This window comes from Callorhinchus milii, unplaced genomic scaffold, assembly GCF_018977255.1.
Source record: "Callorhinchus milii isolate IMCB2004 unplaced genomic scaffold, IMCB_Cmil_1.0 Scaffold26, whole genome shotgun sequence".
In the NCBI taxonomy this organism is placed as follows: domain Eukaryota; kingdom Metazoa; phylum Chordata; class Chondrichthyes; order Chimaeriformes; family Callorhinchidae; genus Callorhinchus; species Callorhinchus milii.
This window is the reverse complement of record NW_024704767.1, coordinates 655,112-677,279: the sequence shown is the minus strand read 5'-3', so window position 1 is coordinate 677,279 and position 22,168 is coordinate 655,112. Positions and strand designations below refer to the sequence as shown.

The 22,168-nt window shown below is 42.8% G+C and overlaps 1 protein-coding gene across 1 annotated transcript; it reads right to left on the bottom strand.

The window, feature by feature from the left end:
• Positions 1 to 4,253: 4,253 nt before the first annotated feature.
• On the bottom strand, positions 4,254 to 22,168 carry scg3 (secretogranin III). The gene is given in 13 exon segments (XM_007906059.2): positions 4,254 to 5,922; positions 7,419 to 7,508; positions 9,955 to 10,009; positions 10,012 to 10,067; positions 10,497 to 10,580; positions 15,801 to 15,917; positions 16,464 to 16,650; positions 18,654 to 18,815; positions 18,984 to 19,126; positions 19,368 to 19,586; positions 19,749 to 19,788; positions 20,271 to 20,323; positions 22,082 to 22,168. Coding segments are annotated over 13 exon segments (1,398 nt in total). The 5' UTR covers positions 22,155 to 22,168; the 3' UTR covers positions 4,254 to 5,803.

Sequence of the window (22,168 nt, the reverse complement as noted above, 5' to 3'; positions counted from 1 at the left end):
GCATTTACACTAGGCAGATACCTTAGGCTAAGGAGCAAAGCCAAGGCTCAAGTGTTCTGTAGTGTGTGACGAACGCATAGCCTAATGGGTAAGTGTGTCCCCTTGGGTACTGACTGCAGTTTCTGAAGTGCAGGTGGATTGGCATCAACACAGCATTATTTTGCGAAAACAGTTACTTGAAGTAGATTCTCTGACGTTGAACTGTGTTAACCCATAAAGTAAATCCTCTTGATGTTTTAGACCTGACCCTCCAAAAAAAAACTAGTCTGCATTCATGAAACTGTTGGTGCATTTTATGTCATCCTGATTTCGCGCACACCACAGTACAAAATGAGGGGCCTGTTGTCAGTCAGCTCATGATTTGGTGTTTGCTCGACTGAAACACCTCCCCTAAACCAGTTAAGTGTGCAATCGCCTTAGGGTTGGTGTGTGGGTTGACTTCTCGCTTGTGTCCTTCGCCCAGCAACACAAGCTCAGTCTAAGAAAATCGCTGCGCTCGTTGCCAAGAAAAGAAGGAACTTAGCCTGTTAGTACATGAGGCAGGGACACAGCTCGAGGAGCAGCTGCAAATCCAGTCTGTAGAGAGTTTGCCGTCGTTTGTTTACAATTGCTGAGATCACCTTAATGCTCAGGTCTATTTCATTGCATGGCCCGATGGCTTCCGGCAGCGTAGGGTTGCTGAGCTCTTCCCAGTGTGCGTCTTGCAGTGGGCTTTACTAAGCGAGCGTGTGTGTGCGGATTTCCTGAGCAGTAACGGACGTCGCATCTACAGCCTTGAAAAACATTCAGTCAACTGAGCCTTACAGTTCGCAGTCGTGTTGAAGGGTCACTTTAATTGCTCTGACTTTGATTGCCTGTCCCGATATTTTAATTCTACTGCTGTTTAACACGTAAAGCGCGACGTTTGCAATGACAGCGCAGGCGTAAAGTGGGGAGGCGGGGATCGTGGAAATGTATCGCCATCCATCATTTTTTATTTTGCCTTTCTCTAGCAAATACTGCACTGAACCAGTACAATCCTAGTTCTGCAATATATCAAAATAATGCATGAATACGTATGTTATCAGGACAAATTATGTGTCAATACTAGGACAGTATTAAATGGTCCCGATATCAGTAGGTTTTGCTTAAAACTATTGCTTTTACTGATAAGATTATTGAACTCATTTTGCAAATGGTAACATTACACGGTTACCATTGCTGGGTCTTGAGTATTAAGGGTCATCCTTATTTCAAACCTGTACCTCAACTCTTACAAAGCCCTTTCTCTCCCTGCCTTGCTCCTCCAGAACCCTGAAAGGATTTAGAAAAGGAATTCTTTCTCGGAAATTTACGAAACAACCACCCTGGGGCAACAATTTCTGTTGCTGGTTTAATTAATTAATTTAATTCTTGCCGTTTTGACTCAGTATTAAGATGTTTTGTGCTTTTTGTTTTTTTTCTAAATCGATATTTTTTTAATCCGAGAACCCTAATTTATTTATTTTTAGCGATGGATCTTGTGTGTCTGTGTACTGTAGGTCTAAGCTGTATAAAAGCCTTGTTGCTGTGTAATGAACCAAACTGTCATATGTTGGCTCAATGAGCCATTGCTTTCGGGTCAGACACTTCTGGGTTCAAGCTCCACGTCAGGGCCAGAGATCATAGAGCCCTGACGTGAAAGGGCTGACTCCTCGCGTGGCTGCATTGGCAGAGATGCCGCCTTATCGGATGAGATGCTGAACTGCAAACCCTCCCTCCCCCATCTGCCCGCTCAGATACGTCTCAAAAGATCCCGTGGCCCGTTTCAGAAAAGGAAGGGAGTTTGCTGGAGTCTAGGCCAGCAACCCTCCAGATTAATTCTATTCTCCCTTCGCTGTCTCTACGTGGAACCGAGGCTGATGCAAAGCGCTGCTAGAGGTTGGTTTGCTCCACCATAACAGTCACTTACGCTGTAAGCAATCCCGAGAAGGTACGGCGCCATGAGGCGCTATCGGAATGCGAGTTGAGTTGAATCTTTCGCTCTTCCCTTAGACTCTTAAGCTTACTGGGAGCAAGAACTGACCGCTATATAGACGTCACATTCTCTTTAAACTGACTGACGCGAGCTGCCTTGAAGCGGCCGGTACCGTTGCACTTTCTTCAAATGTTTTCGCCAGGAGGCTTTGCGCGTGCGTGTGGAAACCATCCGATTTCTTAGCCGTTGTTGATGTGGTGAAAAAGATTCCCGACCTTTATCTAACCACTGGTGAGATTTCGTGGAAATGATTCCAAACTTCACAAAGGCCGGCGGGAATGAAGTGAACCTTGCAGTAATTGACTCTTGATTTGTTTTACCTTGTATATCGCGTATGACTAACAGTGCAGCGTTAGTTATATAACCTCTGCAGGCCTTCGAGGCGTCTACGTTGCTCACGATATGACGTTGTGCGGACCGGAGCGCTGGATGTCTTGAAGTGGCAGTAAAACTGATTCAGGATATCACAAATCCCTACCTCCTAACTGAACTGTAGCCCAGATCCCTGTAGAGGAGGCGTATACTGGGCAGCGGAAGCTGGACTGTTCTTCCTCACAGAGAGGGCGATGCAACATTGTACTCTTGACCAGAGCTGTCAGTGTGCGAAATCGAACCACGTGGTTGCGTTTTTGACTGTTGTGTCCTGTGTTATTTATGCTTTTAATATTTAATCTTCGTTTTGGAGATGATTGTTGGTTTTTTTTCTCTCTTTCCGTTGATGATGAAAGACTTGAGAGGTCGCGGACGGACAACTTGGAATGCATTCTGAGTCTCTGAAGAACCGGCTTTGTTTTTCCTGTAGCGAGATAAGGTACGAGAGCCCTGCCTAGGGTGCGGGACTCAAAAAAAAAAAAGGCTTTGGTTTGCCCTTCAGCTCGAGAGTTCAAGCCGGTTTATGCCTTTGATTTAGCGTGAAAACAATTGTGCTTTTAAAATTTCCGATTGCCGAGTGTTTAAATTTCTTATCATTAATAAAACGCATGGAGGTTGTTTTTTGTTCCCAGCAACTATGTTGTTTGCATTTGGGCGGGTGGGGAGGGAGGGAGGGGTAGGGGGGGGAATAGAGATACGAGATGAGGTGCATTGAAGTCTGACTTCATTCTGAAGTGAACGAGTGAGAGCAGAATAATTATGGAGCAGTTAGTTCAATGAAACATTCATGCATGATGTGTTTGATGTGATGCTATATATATATATATCTATATTTGTGGCCTTAGACTTTTTTTATACTGTGTACTAGCAACGAATACCCTGTTCTCTGCGTAATGTTTCATTTGACAATCGCAATAAATGGATTTTGTTATGACCTGGGTCTGAAATGACTAGTTTTTGTTTGTTTATTTCAGAGCAAAGTGCACATGCACAATAAAAACGCGGTAACGTTTCCAGATGTAATCTGCCCTTTAATCCCTCAGTTGCATTTTGTAAGAACACAAACGCAGGGTCTCCTTAGAGCAGAACTGGCTCTTGAGGTCCCCGAGCCTTGGTTCTTGCCATCCTGTGCCTAATACTTCCCAGAATTAGGTAAGCGGTCTGCGTCCCTCTAGGCAGGGGAGAGAGAGAGAGAGAGAGCGCTTCCATTCCAACACACTCCCTGGAATTTCCACGTGAGGGTGGGATGCGTGGAATTCTCTGTTGGTTTGGATACTCTTAAGCAACGGTGATAGGTTTCCACATGAGTCAGACTTTTTTTTTAAAAAAAAGTGTGTGTGTGTGCATCCAGGGAACAGTACTTTCTAGCTGGACAACACAAAGCAATACAATTGACGTATACAGTCTAGCGCCTATCATGTCAGGAGGACGTCCCAAGGCGCTTAACAAAGCTACCTTGGCACCTGAGCCGGGGGAGGAGGGAGGGGAAAGATGAACGAAAGTGCTAAGGGTTTTGTGTTTCTTTTAAAATAAACGCATTGACTTATTTTTGTACTTGAAAATCGAGCCCTAACGGACTTGGGAAGATTGATGTGGCTCTTGAACTGAGTCATTGCACTCATTACCATAGCAGAGTATTTAGAAAGAGGGAAATCACAATACATTTCAAAATGATAGTAATTTGGGACTTTTCCCTTGTCCCATCTCCACCCAACGTAATTGAGGGGTGGTGGGTGGGTGGGGTGTGGGGGGGGAAATGGAAGTGTTCTTCTTGTGGGATAACTAATTGTAAATTTGTAAAGAAAAGCTCAAACATTTTAATTGTAATTTTTTTTACATGACTTTTGAAAATGTAACAAATATTTACACTTGAACAAAAAAATATGTCTTTTGCACTTTACTGACAACACATTGAATCGGGAGTCATTTACACACAGACAGACACAAAGGGCACCACAGGATTTCGTACACAACGCAATAAGGAATGTAGTCAGATATCCATTTCCGCTGCTATTGCTGCCTCAAACAAGTGGATTTTTATTTTCCTTTCGTCGCTCTGCAAACTATTGCTGTGGAGCACTTCTATGCGTTTGAAATTGTAACGTGGCGACGTGGGCAAAATCATACCTCCAAGAGGGGGAGAGATTCCCAGATTTCAGAGCGTCCAGAATTTGGCAAATTTTTAAATACAATGTTAATTTTTCAAGCCATTTATTTTGCTCTGCAAGTTTCGTTTAGGTGCTAAGAGAAAACTGTCTTCAAAGCTGGGACTGAGCTCAACACTTGGCCGAATTGGGAGCTCTGAAGTGCTAAGATAGTCGATTACGCACAGCCTTTAGTCTAGAGTAAATCTAGACTCGTACGGAATTTCCTCCCTAAGAAGTGGAGCCACGAATCCTCTGTCTGCAATGCCTTGAATTTGGCCAAAAGAATAGGCAGCTTTTGATCTAAACAAAGAAACAAACAGACAAAAAAGAATACTAGCCGAGCTATTCAGTGCAAGCCATTGGCGGGCGGGCACTGAAGGTTTATTTTTATAAAACTGTTTGGGTGGGAAGAAAGGGGATGTTGGAAAAAGAAAGGCTTCCTCCCGCAAATCGTTTCTTGTTTGGCGTTAATTTTCTTTGCGTCTCACGGGCCATTCATTTTAAATCGCTGTGAAAGGTTGATCTCAAATGCTCGATCCGGAACGAATCAAATGAATTAGCGCCGCAAGGGTTTCCCGGGGTTTTAGGAAGGATAGATTGGAGTGGAACGTAAATAAGAAGCGGGGGTCAGGAGAGCAAGTACGGGTACCATTGTGCAATTGGCCATCGGATTTCCAAAGCCCCATCACCCCCCTCCCACTGCCCAGCCCCGCCCTCAACACCTCTCTCTGCAACGACCGCTGAGCGACTGTCTAGAGAGCTATGATGGTGCGTAACTGATCAATCGGAGCTGTTGGTCCTCACGTTTAATGGTGAGTTTTTAACAGTGTGTGAGCTGACGGGCTTGGCTTAGTTGGGCACTAATCGCTGCTACTCCTGCGTTCTAACAGCAGAATGTGAAAAGCTAATTGCAGCATGCAATCGGCCCAAAGCCTGTGGTGCAGCGTCCAGCAGGGTTTGGGTTTTGGGTAAGGGGGTCCCGCGCATTAGTTCCAAGCACTTGGGTTGTAGGAACATAGCAACATAGGAACAGGAGTAGGCCATTCAGCCTCTCAAGCCTGTTCCGCCTTTCTATTAGAACACGGGTTATTGCCTCTTAGTGGAGTTCACCGACCACCCCCTTTTTCCACCCCAGAACCTGCTCGAGACTGCACTGTAGCCTGGGTGAGTCTATCATACACAGCCTAATAAGAAAGAGAAGAGAAGTTGTAGTGTAAGCCATCGTTAGTTCCATGGTCTGAAATCGAGCTCCCTTTTTGTTGTTGTTGTTGTTGTACGATGGGAAATGTCACAGGCTGTTGTAAATACGTTTGATGACATCTCCCTCTTCTTTCTCCAAGATTCCCTTCTGCACGTAAGTGTCGACTTCCTGATCGATGATATCGCGCAGTTTCTGAATGTCCAAACCTGCAACGGATTGGAGAAGAAATACCATGTCAGCACCGAGCTTGCTCTGTTACAACGGTTCATGGTTACAACTCAGTCCCGGTGTCCTGGCCAACAACACCCCGCCCCCAAATAAAATCGGTCACTCACTCCACGGCTGTGTGTGGAACATTGCTGAGCGCAAACTGGGCTGCTGTGTCTCGTCCCCAAAATACACAGTCACTCCATTTTACAGTACATCCCACAAAACACTTGAGACGTCTCTATGACATGATAAGGCGCTGTATCAAATGCAAGGATTATTATTATTATTACAATACAAGAGGAAACTTATTCAAACTGATTAAGTTTTGCTGTGTACTGATGGATCCACGATGCTTCGAAAATCAATGGCGTTCTACTCAAGCAGCACTTGGGTCAGTGATGTTGAATGCAAGCAATTCCTCAAGTACTTGAGAAATGAGCCTTCATCTGAGAGGCACGATAGAAACTGCGGAGAACAGTTAGGTCTACGTGCCACAGCATTACTTGTGCAGGTTATTTGAGTAGCTGCCAAGTCAATATCGAGTCTGACCTATGGGATATTGCACCACACAGCAGTGCCACTGAATCTTTGGCTGAGGAGCTACTTTTGATCCACAGGACTAAAGGTAACCACATGACAGAACGTCTAAATAGGACATGAAAAGGCAAGTCGATGTCAGTTACAGTTGAAATGTCTCCTGAAGGCAGAAGATCTATTTTAGTTTTCCAGGCTGATTGACTTACCATTACTGCTGATCAGAGGAATAATTCTTAAATCAAACGACTCTTGCAATCTAACTACCCACTTACCGTTCGACCGGCTCCAGCCTCCTGCTTGTCCCTCGTGCTTTCCGTTCCACCGTTGGTGGCCGTGCTTTCAGCCACTACGGCCCCAAACTCTGGAATTCTATTCCTCTATCCCTCCGCTTTGCCCCCTCCTTCCCCATCTTCAAGTCACGCCCGAAGACCTTCCTCTTCGACCGTGCCTACAGTCACCTCTGCCTCCTCCCCAGCTCAGGATCGGGCTCTGCCACTGTCAAGCGCTCTGAGATGCTACCCTGTGCGAAGGGCACTTATCTAAATGCAAGTTGTTGTTGTTGCTGCAATCTGCTGGTCACTTTTGTAATTCAATTATGATTTGTGTGTGTGTGTGCAGATTCCTTTAAAACAATACACTATTATCTAATTTAATAATTAAAAAATAAACAATAATGATCCTTGCATTTGATGCATGTCTGGAGGGCATCTCCAAGAGTTTCATCCGATTTACTGCAAAGTGTAGTGATTGCGTGTTTTGTAGGTAAATGCGGGAGCCAATCTGCACTGAAGGGTATGGGAAAGAGTAAGGAAATGGATAGAGACTCGAGGAGTATAAACACCATTTGGACCGAATGGCCTGGTTCTGGGCTGTGCAATCCGTGTAAATCTATGTACTCCGATTCGATCAGGGAATTTAAATTGAGGATTTTTAATGGGAACTTTGCCCAACGTACCTTCTCTGTTGTCTTGCTTATCGTGCTTCTTCAGCCACTCGATATTCTTTCGTATTGCTGACAGGTAAGACTCCGTTTTGTCCAAAGCTGCTGACAGAAGTGGAAAAACCACAGGCCATTAAGTGCTAAATTAATGTCTGCCTGGATACCTAGCGAAGTGCTTAAAAGGGACCCTCTCTTACCATGAAGGTGGCAAAATGTTTTTATTTCATGTTTGCCAAACACTGTCAGGCTGTTTTTGTAAAGGCTGATTGATCGATGTTTACTGACTGAGAAGGTCATTATTGTCAATTTCGCATGACTTTGTGCAAGTGAAACTAACAGCTGTTCGGGTGCTCATTCGTCTACTGTTCAGCCAAAGCCTTAACAGGTAGGATGCTGGACAAGCAGGGGAAAACTTGTCCAACACGGCTTCAGTGGCAAGCTATGCTTTTTTAGCTGCTTAAACTTTAGCAGTTAAACTTTAACTTTTACACATTGGGGTCTGCAAGCCTTGGCTCTCGCCAACTTGTGATTAATACTCTCTGGTATTGAGTAAGCGGGGTGGGTCTCTCCAAGGAGAAAGAGAGAGTGAGCCTTCCATTTCACACTTGGATGCTTCCATGTGTAGGTGGCAATGCATGGAAATCTGTTAGTATGGATACTCTTCAGCACGGTGATAAGATTCTACATCCCCAAACAAATCCTAAAACAGAACCGGGGGATGTGGATCACCAACAAACAAGCAAATATTGTTTGAAATGCTTTAATCCAAATATATTATCTTGGCGAAGCTGAAACACGGGAGCTGTGGTGATCTTATATTGCAATTGCTCGAGCAACTGGCTTCAATACCAATTTACCTCAACACATACTCGCACATAAAAATAGTTCCTGAAACACTCTCAGCACAGATTGAATGACAGATTGGATTGGGAAAACTTGCCCTTTGTCTCTTCAGCGTTATTACAAATCCACGTTAGAACGAGACAGAGAGAGAGACACAAAGTTGATTTGTCTCAGTTGGCTACGAGGATCTTGATCGCAATGACTCCAGGCAGCCTAAATCTCATTTGCTGTGGATAAGAAACAGCTTTTCTCTGAAATGTAGCCCAGTAATTGGCTTGTGTCAATTCTATTTCGTTTATTGAAATATAAAAAGTATGGAACAAATCACCAGTGCAGTTTCTCTTGTGACTTATATACTGATATATCTAATATTAATGATAACCAATGCTTCCCAATTTAATTCAAGCCCTTTCTTTGAACGTGAAACAGATCTTCAATTCTAGTGAAACGTACACTGCACTTTAAATTGGATTGTGGTAAACTTACAAAGATGGCATTGACTTGAAAAATAGTAACAGGAAAATGGAAGTTGACACCTAGAGCAACCGAGAAATGCTTTTACTTGTAACATGTTTTTTAAAAAATGTTAAGAGATGGTGTACACAGCTGCCATTTTCCTTTCTCAGAAAACATATTCCTGTTAAACTGTGGGTAACTAAGGAGAGAGTTGAGTTTGCGTAATGTCAACACCAACCACAACTGTGTGCAAATCGGCTGCCGCGATCACCCTCAAAACACACAGTCACTACACTTTACCGTCTATGCTGCAAAGTGCTTTGAGACGACCTCCCGACCTGAAAAGCACTATACTGAATGTAAGGATTATTATTATTTCTCATTGTTATGTTAGACAGTTAATATTTTGTTTAGGATTGCAATTCCGATCGTTGGTCTGTCTCCAGGTTGGTTTAATGGGTGCAGGATGGAAGCCACGAGTTTCTCATTGATCCCACAGTTGCCTGGCTACGGGTTTGCACTGATTGAAGAGGGGCATCTCAATTTTTACCTTCCAATGCTTTGTTTAAACGCCTGCAGAGAAACAGATTTCTTTCAGCGGACAACTGCTCCTTGCCCTGGAGGATTGGATGGAGTGAAGCTAATGGCGCTGAGGCTTGTATCAGAATTAAGCGCTCCTTTGAAATATGTAGGGCTAGTGGGGGGGGGGGGGGAGTTGTACTAGTTGGATAGCTCTTTCACAGAGACTACCCTGTGTGAAGGGCGCAATATAAATACAAGTTGTTGTTGTTGAATTCCAGGTAGACTGGCAAAATGCAACTCATCGTTCCCTGATACCTTGTGCATAAAGGGCAAATATTGCAATGAAATAGCAGCTGAAAGCATTATCCATTGGCGATCGATAAAGACTGTCGGTCAAAGCTAGGAGCTACTTTCTCCAGAGGGTGCCATTCCTTACCAGGCGTATCTCAATCCCATATTTCAGAAGTGATCTAAGTCCCCCCACATTACAAATCTGAGTGACAGCTTGTCATCTGCATGGTATGGGTTGACAATGATTCACTGAAACTCCAAACTCAATTCGCTTCCCTGTTAATTCTCACCTGTCACCTTCACTCAAACCAGTCGCTCCTGGGTGACATTGAGTCACAATAGAGACTGTCCATCATTCTCAGTCAGCATGAAAGAGAGAAGGGAGCGGGATGGGGATGCGGAAGCTTTCAAAGGAAAGTAAGAGGACCCCGCGCTTTACCTTTAGACTGTTCCGCTTTATCTTCCTCTTCTTTTGTGGAGTCATCAGCCCTTCCACCACCTTCCCTGCCTTCCCCAAACTGCCCTTCGTGCTATCCATGTCATCGACGCTATCTGCAGAAAGCAATCACAGTGCGTTTTAATGTGAGATGACAAGCCGTGGATAGGATTTTTTTTTTTTCTTCTTGGTGGGGGCTTGTTCCGACGAGCGATGTTCTGAATTCTATGTGAATTTTAAGATAACTGGCAAAAGAACCAGAGGGGAGACGAGGAGGAGAAATTATTTTACCCAGAGAGTTGTTACGGTCTGGAGCCCACTGCCTAAAAGGGTGGTGGAAGCAGATTTGATAGTAGCTTTCAAAAAGGAATTGGATAGGTATTTGAAAAGGAAAAAGTTGCAGAGAGGCCTATGGGGCAAGAGCGGAGAAGTGGGACTAGTTGGACAGCTCTTTCAAAGAGCAGGCACAGGCACGATGGGCAGAATGGCTTCCTTCTGTGCTGTAAGATTCTATGATTCTAGGTAACTTACAATACCGGCCTCACCTGCTGTTTCCTGGTTCATGGCAAAGACCTTGGGTTTACTCAGCTGATTCTTTGTTTGAACAGCTATCATTGTATCCAGGTTCTCTGCAGAAAAAAACACAATGTCCCTTTGAGACTCGTACCAATCCACCTGAAATGTTTGAAAATGCGTTGGTTATTGTATGGGGATCTGAGACCAGAAATTCTACGCTGTCCTAGCCTTGAGACCATCGTCTTGAAAGCTGCCGGTGGGAGTATCTTAAACGTGGTCTTAGTCTGGAATAAATTTGTGAATTAGAGAGAATTTGTAAAATTGGTTTCCAAATTAAGATTGATTTTAAGAATTTTGAAATGTTCTCTCGGGCTATACATTTTAAGACAACGGTTAACAATTAGGCGAAGACCATGAGAAATTTCGGCCTCTGGTTTTGGGAAGAAGGTTTTAAGGCAACAAGCATTATTTTGTTTGATTTCACCAATCAAATGTTTGTGTGACTCAGCTGTGCGCAATTGGTTGCTGCCTTTCACCCACAAAATATACAGTCAAACCACTCTACAGTGACTTATGTGAAGCACTTTGAGACATCGCGAAGACATGATAAGACGCTATATCAAATGCGAGATTATTACTACTGTATTCATTATTATGATTCAACTTATTGTACAGAGTGTTTGTAAAATAAAACAGGCTCACCCAGTCCAGTTTTACGTTTATTAATCGTGGAACTCGACTGTTTCATATCTCTTTCACCTCCCCCTCGGCCCCAAAGAGAGATCCGTGCCAGTAAGGTAAATACGAACCATGCCTCGGTAGGTGCCTTGTCCAGATGTAACAGTCATTATGCCCTTCTTATCCCTTCATTCTCTGTTTCTCATTTCAGCCTCACTGGCTGTTAATTTGTACCCTGAGGCCCTGCCCTGAAGCTCTAGCACTTACACTGGCCAGACATATCCTGAAAAACACATTGGTGCTTCCCAGATTGAAGTACTAAACTGATCCAGATGGACACTCCAGGCTGTGAGTGAATGCTCGATGCTTAAAGAATCTGAAACCCACTGTTCTGGCTATTTTAAAAACTGAATTCTCCTGATCACACACTCTTGCTTTATCCTCTTCCTCACTGGGTGTCAATGTCCCTCAAAAATGGATGCCATTTTCTCTTATGGATACACGATATGACTATAAAATTATGGAGTCTTTTCCTATCTCCGTTTGATCCCCTTTCACCCTGAGAGACAACAGAAGGTGGCAAACATGCACATACATCTCGCCACCCGTATCCAGGTCTGATTTACGCTTTTTCTTAAACTGGATTCCTTACAACATTAATCCTTGCATTTGACAAAGTCCCTTTCGCAAGTCTCAAAGCACTTCACAGGATTCACTGCCAAGTGCAGTGACTGTATTTTTGTAATTGTGGAGACATTGTCATTTTAAGGAATACTGCAAGCTGTATCTCTCTTGTTGCTGTGAAATAGATGATGATGGATGATTTGGACAGCAAACCTGAATTCATTTTTCGCTTCTCACTCTTCATTTCACTGCTGGTGACAGGAGCAAATTAGTTCCATTTAGCAACTGTCAGCGTAAATGACATGGCTGCAAATCAAATTTTAAGCTGGATCCCCTTCCCCCACTTCCCTTTCCCCCGTTCCCCCCCACCACCCCACACCATTCAGGAAGAGATAACAGCAGAGCGAATCCCATTAACTGCTAAGCTCCTATTGAATCTTAAACAGATGCACGCTATAGGCATAAATGGAGAACCAGTGTGTAATCAACATCGGTCTTTTATCTGCTGAATCTTGTGGGATCGTGTTATGCTGTGGTTTTAGTTCCTATAGCAACCAGCTCTGTGCGTAGCATGTGCCCGCATAAGGATTGAGTATCTTTCGCTCCAGCTGCCTAATGTAGCTTAATTTAGCAAACCTATCTGTACGGAAGATCTTGGCTGTGTTAATAGCCGTGTCCAAAAAGCGTTCATGTTCCCTAATTGCTGAGTAGGATTATAAAGCTAGCGGGGGCTGTCGCAGCAGTCCTTTGTTTTGCTCGTATTTGTTTCGCCCACAAAATATACGGTCAATTCACTTTGCATTTTGTATTTTGTGAAGCACTTTAGGACATCCCAAAGACGTGATAAGGTGCTATATCAAATACAAGGATTATTATTATTATTATTTAGCCGTCTATGGATTTTAACGCTGACCGGGACAACTTTATTCTTCACAAAGCAGATGTTCTTTAGTCCAATTTTTTTTATGCCATTTCCTGGCACTGCGTAAATTCACCCCAATATGTTGCTGGCAGCAAAACCTGGCAGATTCTAATAGGATCCAGAAAAAAATGCAAGCGCAGTGCTAGACTATACTGGAGGGACTATTATAATAGCTGTCTGGAAGGTTACAAAAGTAAAAGAGGATATTTGCAATTATGCATTAAAATGATTAGGCACTCTTTGTTTCCGACTACCAAATTTAAGCTTTGATACCTTAAGGGCTCGTGTTACTGTCCTACACTGCATCAAGCTTAATAAATAAGAGTGAGGATGCAAAGGAAAGGGTGAACTGATTACACAATGTGCGTCTGAGACGCTGAGACTGTTGAGATGCAACTCTTTTGAAGGCTGTTAGATTCTCTGAAGACAACATGGTGTCTCTCGTTGAAAAGACTGCCCTGGCGTATAATTTTCAATGTCCCAGTTGACTCTTTCTGAGGTCATCATGTTGAAGTATTGGCTGACTTAAAAATTATTCAGATTGGAAACAGACTTTGGTCTGAAATTTTAGATTTTGTCCTTCACACTGCCGTCACCCTTTCTCCCCACCCATCGGAACTCCATCCCGCAGTCGCTTCGCCTCACCCACTCCCGTGCCTCCCTCAAGGCCCGTCTCAATATCTTCCTCTTCGACTGCGCCTTCGGTCACCCTCCTACCCCCTCCCCTACACTCAGCACTTTTCCCAAATGACCATTCTTCATGTTGTGAGCTCACTCATCAGTCTACTTCACCGCATGTGTCATCACGGCCGAATGTAACCTAGTTCTTATCTAATGTTCCTGCAAATTAAAGCCGGTTCCCGAATATATCTCAGCAAATCCATCAATACTCTCAACACAGCAGTTCTGTGATTCTTTATGAGCTGGCTCTCTCAAATGGCAGCTCACTTTAAAAATTGATTGCAAAGCTTTTATGTCAAAGAAATTAATATTTAATGAGAACTTGATCCCTTTATCCAGTAAGATGCCCTTCCTCTATATTTAGAGTTTGATCATGGTGTTCTTAATGTGCCCTTGTCAACGCAGTGGCCAATTTCGAAGAGATATATTATTAACTGGTTAAAACTGACAACTTCTGGATTCATTGCAGCCCACAGGAAATGACGTTGGAGACGACCTAATAGCCAGGAAGTCAGGCTTTAATTTTTTAGCGTGCGGGGAGCAGGAAGGTCCATGTGTCTAAGCCAACTTCAGTTGCCTGACTCCAACCACCGCCCCCCTCCCACCCCCACCACCACCCCTTATAAAGTGGTGCACTATAAAGACATTATTTTTTTCCCCCCCACAGATCTTTAACATCCACTTAAAACATCAGAAAAGACATTCAGGGCTTGTCTCATCTGAAGAGAGACCCAGAGAGGCGGGAGAGTGCCACCCACTGAGAGAAACGAAGACAAAACATGGGATGCTTTACAAACAGTGCAATGAATATGACAGGAAGAAAGATTCCTCTATCTGAATATCTATGTGTTCTCTACACATTTATATTCCGGCTGATTTCCAGCTTGCTACTTTCATATTATTAATTTGCCTACATAATACACAGTCACTACACTTTATTATATTAAACCCTGTGAAACGCTTTGAGGCATCCTCCCGAAGTGAAAGACACTTACATATTAACATATTAAATGCAAGAATCATTACTATTATAGTTTTCACACTGACCGGAGGCAGGGCCTGATGTTTTCGAATTATTTTGAATCGCAGTGAGAGACTGATTGCATTTCTAGCATTTAATTTGCGCCCGATTTGGCAGCTGAGTGATTGACAGGAGGAAAAATGGAATTAGTCTGAATGGCAGTCAGGCGGTCAACCTGTGGAAACATTTTAAGGGGGAAATTTGCACTATTTCTTATTCCATTCCTTGCGCTAGTTAATGCAATGCGTGGGTTAAGAAAAACTGCAAATTTTACCCCTGTATCTCTTCAGTCATTCAATATCTGATAGGAACTATATTCCATTACTGCCTTGCCTCTGGTCACTGAGATGCAGCAACATGTAAACTCATAGAAAATAGCTGCAAATTAAGGTGTTCAGCAAATTGAGCAGAGAGAGAGAGAGTCAGGAAAGTAATGTTTTTTTTTGCTGTAAGCAATTCACTAAAAGAACCTTTGTGGCAATAATCCCTAGGAAAATGTTAGTATGATGGGAGGGAAAGATTGTTTGCAATAAGAAATAGAATACGAATCAATGTTTGGGATGTCAAGTGCCCTTGCGTGCTAGCCTTGGGTCATTTCACATTTGTATCACATTGAGCCGCAAAACAGCAACTGGAAGGAATGAAGCGGAAATCTAATCTCTGCGGAACCTGACAAACATGTCTGAAAGCCACACTCCAACTTGTTCAAATTGGAAATGAAAGTTTGTCATAAGAATGCAAGGCTTCCGTTAATCATAACTTAATTTGTCTTTCACAAATTGATGTGAAAACCTAAAGGTGGCAGTCTGTCAAGCGCTGATTGCTTATGCTATGATTTGGTTGTTACGTGATTACAATAAACAATTCCATTATGAAAGCGTAATGGGGAAAGATGGGAAGTGTTAGTGATCAGCATGTGATTTCAAGATCCTCATCCTCACCTACAAGGCCATTCACGGCCTCGCTCCCTCCTATCTCTCCGACCTACTATCCCCCTACCTACCTGCCCATACCCTCCGTTCCTCTGGCTCCGGTCTGCTCCATATCCCCCGCCCCAACCGCCCTACCATCGGTGGCCGGGCCTTCAGCCTCTCAGCCCTTAGGCTCTGGAACTCTATCCCTCAGTGCCTTCGCTGCTTCCTCCCTTTCCTCCTTCAAGGCCGGTCTCAAGACCTTTCTCTTTGACCGAGCCTTCAGCTCCCCTCTCGACTCTCTACCTCCCCTCCTCGCTCCCTCCCTTCCCTCCCCTCACCCTGACCATTTCCCCCCTGCTCGGGTCCTGACCCAACTGTACAGCGCCTTGGGACGTCCTCCTGACGTGAAAGGTGCTCTATAAATGGAATCTTGTTGTTGTTGTTGTTGTGATTAAATCCTCCGAACTATGTATTAATTTGACCGAGGTCTCACCCAAGTATGCAACTCCTTCTTCAGGTGATATCGTTCCATATTTGACCATCATCTTCACAAAATCAATCAGAGTCTTCATGATAGTTAGTAGGGTTTCCCGCTCCTTCGCGTCTTGTGCTATTGTAAGAAAGAAGAATTAAACGTGTTAATTATACCGAGTTGCTTATACAGAATTCAAGATATTTTCTTTGAAACAAAACCCAGAAGAGGAGTAACGCATTTGAGCCAGGCTGACGCCATTATGTAGGAGTGTGTACAGACCATTGTAGCCATCTGTCTGTGTTCAAAAATATATCCACTCTTCTTTGCTTCTAAAATGATGATGTATTAATAGTGATTCAATTTATTTTTCCAGTTTACGCCTCCTGATCCTTTTTATTTAGATAAACAATTGTCCTGCCAAGAGGAGGGAGGCTAAACAGCAAAACATTAGATAAGTGGTCTGAAATGCCATCAATAATTCCACTTTACAGTAGTTTCCAAATTAACATTTGGGATTTTTGACAATTCTGTGCGACATAAAGGTTAAGACAAGTGGGCGAGGACTAGGTGGAATTTGGTAAGTTTTGCATTGCATCTGATGGAAGGAATTATGTGTTAAAAAAACATATGACACTAGATCAGAAGGTTTAATTGGAGATTGTATTTATGTACCGAATTTACCTCTATTCAAGCTCTTCAATAGTTTGTAGAAGTTTGGAAAGTACTGAAGGTCATCCATATCATAGTCGGTGGGCAGGTCACTTCTTTGATCCATATCATTTGTTGTGACCCATCTGTTATCCACAGTATCATCCATGCCCCCCTGTTCTGTGAGGTCACCATCATTCTTCTTAGGTTTTTCCATCACCTGTTGGGGTGTGAGAAAAGAGATGTACTTTTTTTAGCATCAACTGGGAATATCTATCAATAAAACCTGGTGTAGCTTGATTTTTCCGATCATATAGGCTCTCTGGTTTAATCTTACACGTTCTTCAAGAACGTGTCCTGAAGTAAGTGCTTTTTTTTTGGTTGGGTGATAAACCGAGAGAGTGAGACTCCTATTGAGTATCCCATTGGAATTCATGTATTTGCCTAACGCTTCCCATGTTAGTGACTTTATAGGCATAACATTTTACCATGTCTTCACCTGAAAGACCATACTGTCTTAAAGTTGATCGAAAGCACAATTTTAGGACAGGCACCAGGAAGTATTTCTCCATCTAAGTTAATGTAATTAACCAGGATGTGTGGTGGAGGCCAGGAAACTGGATTCTTAAAAAGCAGAGTGATGCTGTGAGGCGAAGATGATGGGATGGGTATTGTAGAAGAATGGAATTAAATGGGCCGAAGGGCTTTCTTCATCCGAACCAATCTTGTGATCTTTTGACATACTGCAGCGTGTAATTCTACATTAACATTTCCTATATGGGTCAGCTCCTGATACCAGCCACCCCATCACTGAGCCATCAAGTGGCACTGATACACTCCTCCGTAGGGAGGAAGTAACTATTTGAAGGGATGACTCAAGACAGTGTCTGCTTGGAATGCCTCTTAGCAGTTCACTTCCAAATGAAATTGGCAGAGTGCTAGGGACAGATCTGCTGCCCACTCTTTTTGTGACAGTTATAGAAGCCTGGTTTTGGAAGCACAAAACAGGATAAATAGATATGTTTGTATTAAATTATAGGGTAGGGGAGAAAGAGCAGGGGATTGGATTGGGGTGATCAGCAGTGATGGTGCAGGAGTTGGCAATAGCTTCTGAATAAAAAACATTTTGATGCCAACCTTTGACAATTTAGAGCACTAACTGCTTTGTGCAAATGATGAAGATAATCATGAAAATTATACAGGTGGCGTAATCAGATAACTGGAGGAAAAGGTCAGATCCATCCCCTGAATGGAGAAGTTGATAATATCAGAGATTAACTTGAAATATAGCTTTAATTAAACAAGAAACTTGTTTTACTTTGCTTGGGGGATGGGGGGTGTGAGACATTGTAATTTCATTTGTTCACTTTAATACCACACCAGCCATAGTGTATGACCTCCAATCCTATTAATATTTCTGGAGAGGAGTTTAACAATCCAGATGTCATTACTGATCTGGAATGTATGTATTAATACAAAATCGCTTCTTTGTGTAATAATAATCCTTGCATTTGATATAGCGCTTTTCTTGTGTTCGAGACATCTCAAAGCGCTTCACAGAATATACTGTAAAATGAATTGACTGTATATTTGTGCGCAAAATGCAGCAGCCAATTGCGCACAACAGCGTCCCACAAACAGTCATGGATTGAAATGTCTAAATCATTATTTTATGCTTTAGGGATTATTATCAGGTGTGTGGAGTAAGGAAACTTGCCTCGGGTTTCGCCCTGCCAGGAATCAAACCCAGATCTCTCGCTTGCGAGGTGAGTGCTCTAACCACTGAGCTACAGGACTCATATATATATATATATATATAATTCTCATTTGACATCCCTGCAATTTCCTAACACTGGCTTTTCTTCATTAACGGTACAAGGGGGATGGTGTTTGGTCATAATGCCTGTGTGACTGGCATCTCTGCACGGTACCAATTCTTGATGCCAGCCAGGCTATCATTGATTGATACAGCGAGGAGCACTGATCCACTCCTCCGTAGGGAGGAAGTGAATATTGAAGAGATGACTACAAAGCCACGTTAAGATGCATCTCACCCACAATTGCCATTGCCTGTCTAATTAGGGCAATCAATATGAATAATCATTAGGACTGGGACTTGATACTATCTGAACAAATGCATCAAGCAGGTTTCCCGCAGAGACAACTGATGGGATTGGAAATAGACCATCGACTGGATTCACCTCTGAACTTCAGTGAACTTACCATTTTCTTGTCTCCCCTTTCATCCATGTCTTTGTCGGTTTTCATTGGAGGGTAGTTGATGCTTTCCATCTCCACTTCATTCTTGCTAGCTTGGTTCACAATAAGTTGCTGCAATGCATCAGCTACTTCATCCTCCAGATTGTAAGCCTGGCTCTCTGTTATCTATAACAAGAATGCGTCAATCTGAGGCACAGCAATGATCACCCCCACACACACACAGCCACACAGTGATTTTATCTGGAGGATTGTTGGGCAGGACACCAAGAGAAACTCCCTTTTCTTTTTGGAATAGTGACCACCTGATCAGACAGACAGACGATCAGTGCTTACCAATCCCAGGTTGAGAAGCCTGGTAACGATCTTGTCAAACACTCCTCTGTCATTTTCTTCATAGATCCTGTTGGCGATCTTCTGGACGATGTCTTCAGCTGTTAAAGGCGTTCCGTCCAGCTGGTGAAGCCCGTCTGGATCATCTGTTTAAAGGGATAAAGAACCCAGATAAAGTCAGGATCACAAGCGTGGCTTTTGAAGGTAAAGAGGGCTAAATCCCACAAGCGTTAAATGCAGATTCTATAAAATACACGCGAGTCAAGCAGATAATTTCAACCACAAAATACACAGTCAATTCACTATATAGTATATTAACTCCGGTTACAAATCAAACAGGTGAAAAAAAACGCAAACAAAAAATAATTTAACAAGAGGAGGCAAAACCTTCATATTTATTATCCTTTCCGTTTTTGGTGGAATCGTCATAATCTTCGGCTAATCTTCGGCGTTTGGTTGTGTCGGCCGCGTTGGAGGGAGGCGAGGGGTCGCCCGGAGAGTTTCTTTTGGAATCGTTATCTTTCTGACTTCTTTCTCTCTCGGCCAGGGATTTGAGTAGAATGAAGTCTTGTGTGTCAGAGTCGTTCTGCAATGCGATCTTGTTTTCTAAAGGGAGTGAAGGAGGGGAGGGAATAGAGGGAGGGAGAAATCAGTACTGAAGAAGATAAATGGACACAGGTTTAACTGCACTTGGATTCTAGGCTGCTTTAATGCGTGATCTACAAATGTAATGTAGTCCACAAAAGACAATGTGTTTTGCTGGCTTACCCACAGGTGACGACTGGCTGACTTGATCCGCTTCTGCAATCTTTTGGGACAGTAACAAAATACTATTTTTATTACACACACACAAAAAAGGTGAACTTTTTTGGTACTGGATTGATTCGGTGCATTTCAATCATTTTCACCACCAAAAATGTTGCCTATATTCAGCGGATTCTCCCCTGCCTCAGGGCATTCATTAATTCATCTGCCGGGCGCATAATGCCATTCATTTACCGATTAGGGAGAATGAGACTGGATAAGGCACAGGGGGATAATGAACAATAATGGGGTGTGTGTATGTTTGAAACTAGATTTTTCAAATAAATAAAAAGAAGAAAAAAAGAGACCTTTACAGGAGGCAGGAGATTTGCAAAATAAATGAAAAGAATAAAGGCTTATCAATATATATTACAAATATTACATTTGGTCAAAAATGTACAATGATCTGTTATTGAGGGAGGGAGGGAGGGAGGTTCAAACTCGAGTTACAAGGATCAATCTCCCCCTGGGAGAGAATTATTTTACCTGTTCCTTTAATGGTCTTTCCGCTGATAATTGTCGGTTGGACAAGGCTTTGTCTAAGAGGAAAGTAAAAAAAAAATTGACGTTAGCTATATAATCAATTCATTACAGTGTTTGTGAACGCTTGGACGTCCTATGAAAAGCTATATAAATGCAAGGATTATTATTATTATTATTATTAAGACTTATAAGCCGTGGAAGAGGAATAAGACAAGGTGAATGAATGTACGCCTCTTCCTGGGATCCTACCTCTCTATGTTTAAGGGTACCAGTAATCTCAAACAGTAACACACTGACTGAATTATCTTTGATTATCCGGCTGTGTTTCTAGTTGCAAGAAACTACTTATTACTAACGGTACAATAAGAGGGGAAGGAGAAAGAAGGAGACTGAAACACTGGCTCCAAAACTAACTACTCCACCACATCTGTACCCAAGTCATGATGGAGCTAATGTATCCTGCTTACTTGAATTGCTACCAAATCTTATTACTTTCATTCTACCCAATGTATCTCATCTTATCCCCGCAAAAAGGTGCAGTTATAGCTATGAAACCGCTTCCTTCGCCCCCCCATCCCCCCCCACCCACCCCCATGCCTTTTCACATTGATCAAGTAGAATTAGCATAAAGTGACTGGATGGTCAAAGATTCTTGGTACAAAAAGATTGTTTTATTATTATTATTATTATTAACAAAAAAATGGTTTGGGCAACACAATCCCAGAGTTCTTTCTACCGCTTGGAATGGAAAATGATCTCTCTCCCCCCAAACCCCTCTCTCCCCTCCCTATGTGTGTGTGTGTGTGTTTGTATCAAAATTGCTGTTTTAAGAGCACAACAGTGATTGCGGATTATATTACATCCGTTCACATTTCAAACTCCCTCACCGCATGTGACAGAGGTATATATTCCTGTGCTCTGATCCGGATTAGCATCGTCAAAGTGGATTTAAGAAGGCGAAAATAGAAAAGGGTCTGACCGACATCTAAAGCAGCGCAACACTGGGAGAGATAGAGAGAGAGAGAGATAGAAAGAGAGATAGATAGAAAGAGGGGGAGTTGTGTGGGGAGGAGGAGAGAAAGCTCATTGTATTTCATAGTAATTATAATCTAAGACGTTTCATTCAAGGGAATATTTATAAGCAACCACCAGCCCCCCACCCACCCACCCACCCCCATCACCTCTGAATAAAGTCCATGTGATTTTCAGTGTCCATTTCAATAACCTGCCTTTTTAAACGCGGATTAAATGAATTAATTGCCTGACAAAAAAAAACCCCACACAACCACAGCAAACAAAGCCTTACAGGAGCAGTCTGACTGCCTTGCAACCATATAACTGTACTTACTGGCCCATTGCAGACACACACACACACACACACACACACCCACACAGACTTGCTCAGGAATAACATGCAAACCTTTTTTTTTCTTCTTTTCTATTAAATATAATAATAATAATAATAATAAAAAAGGGGGAAGCATTGCACCAAATACCCCATCGTTACCCTTGACATGAAATCCGACACAGGCAGAGAATTGGTTATAATTTCTACCGCAACCTCGATGTCCATATCCTTACTATATTTATGCACATCTAAACGCAGCACTGCTTTAGATATCAGCACTCTCCTGTTCGGCTTTTAAATAAACACCCTTTAATATTTCGCCCACAAAACACACAGCCACTACACTGCACTGCACTTTACAATGCATTCGCAAAGTGCCAGCGCTTGGAGAGGTCTCAAAGACGCTAAATCAAATGCAAGCATTTCTATTATTACTATGTATATTAAAAGGGGGAGAGAAACCTACCTTTTGACTCGGTTGGTGTTGGGAAAGCGTGGGTCTGGTGAAAGGTTACTGAGAACGCCTGGAAAAAGAGCATGACCGTTGCATATT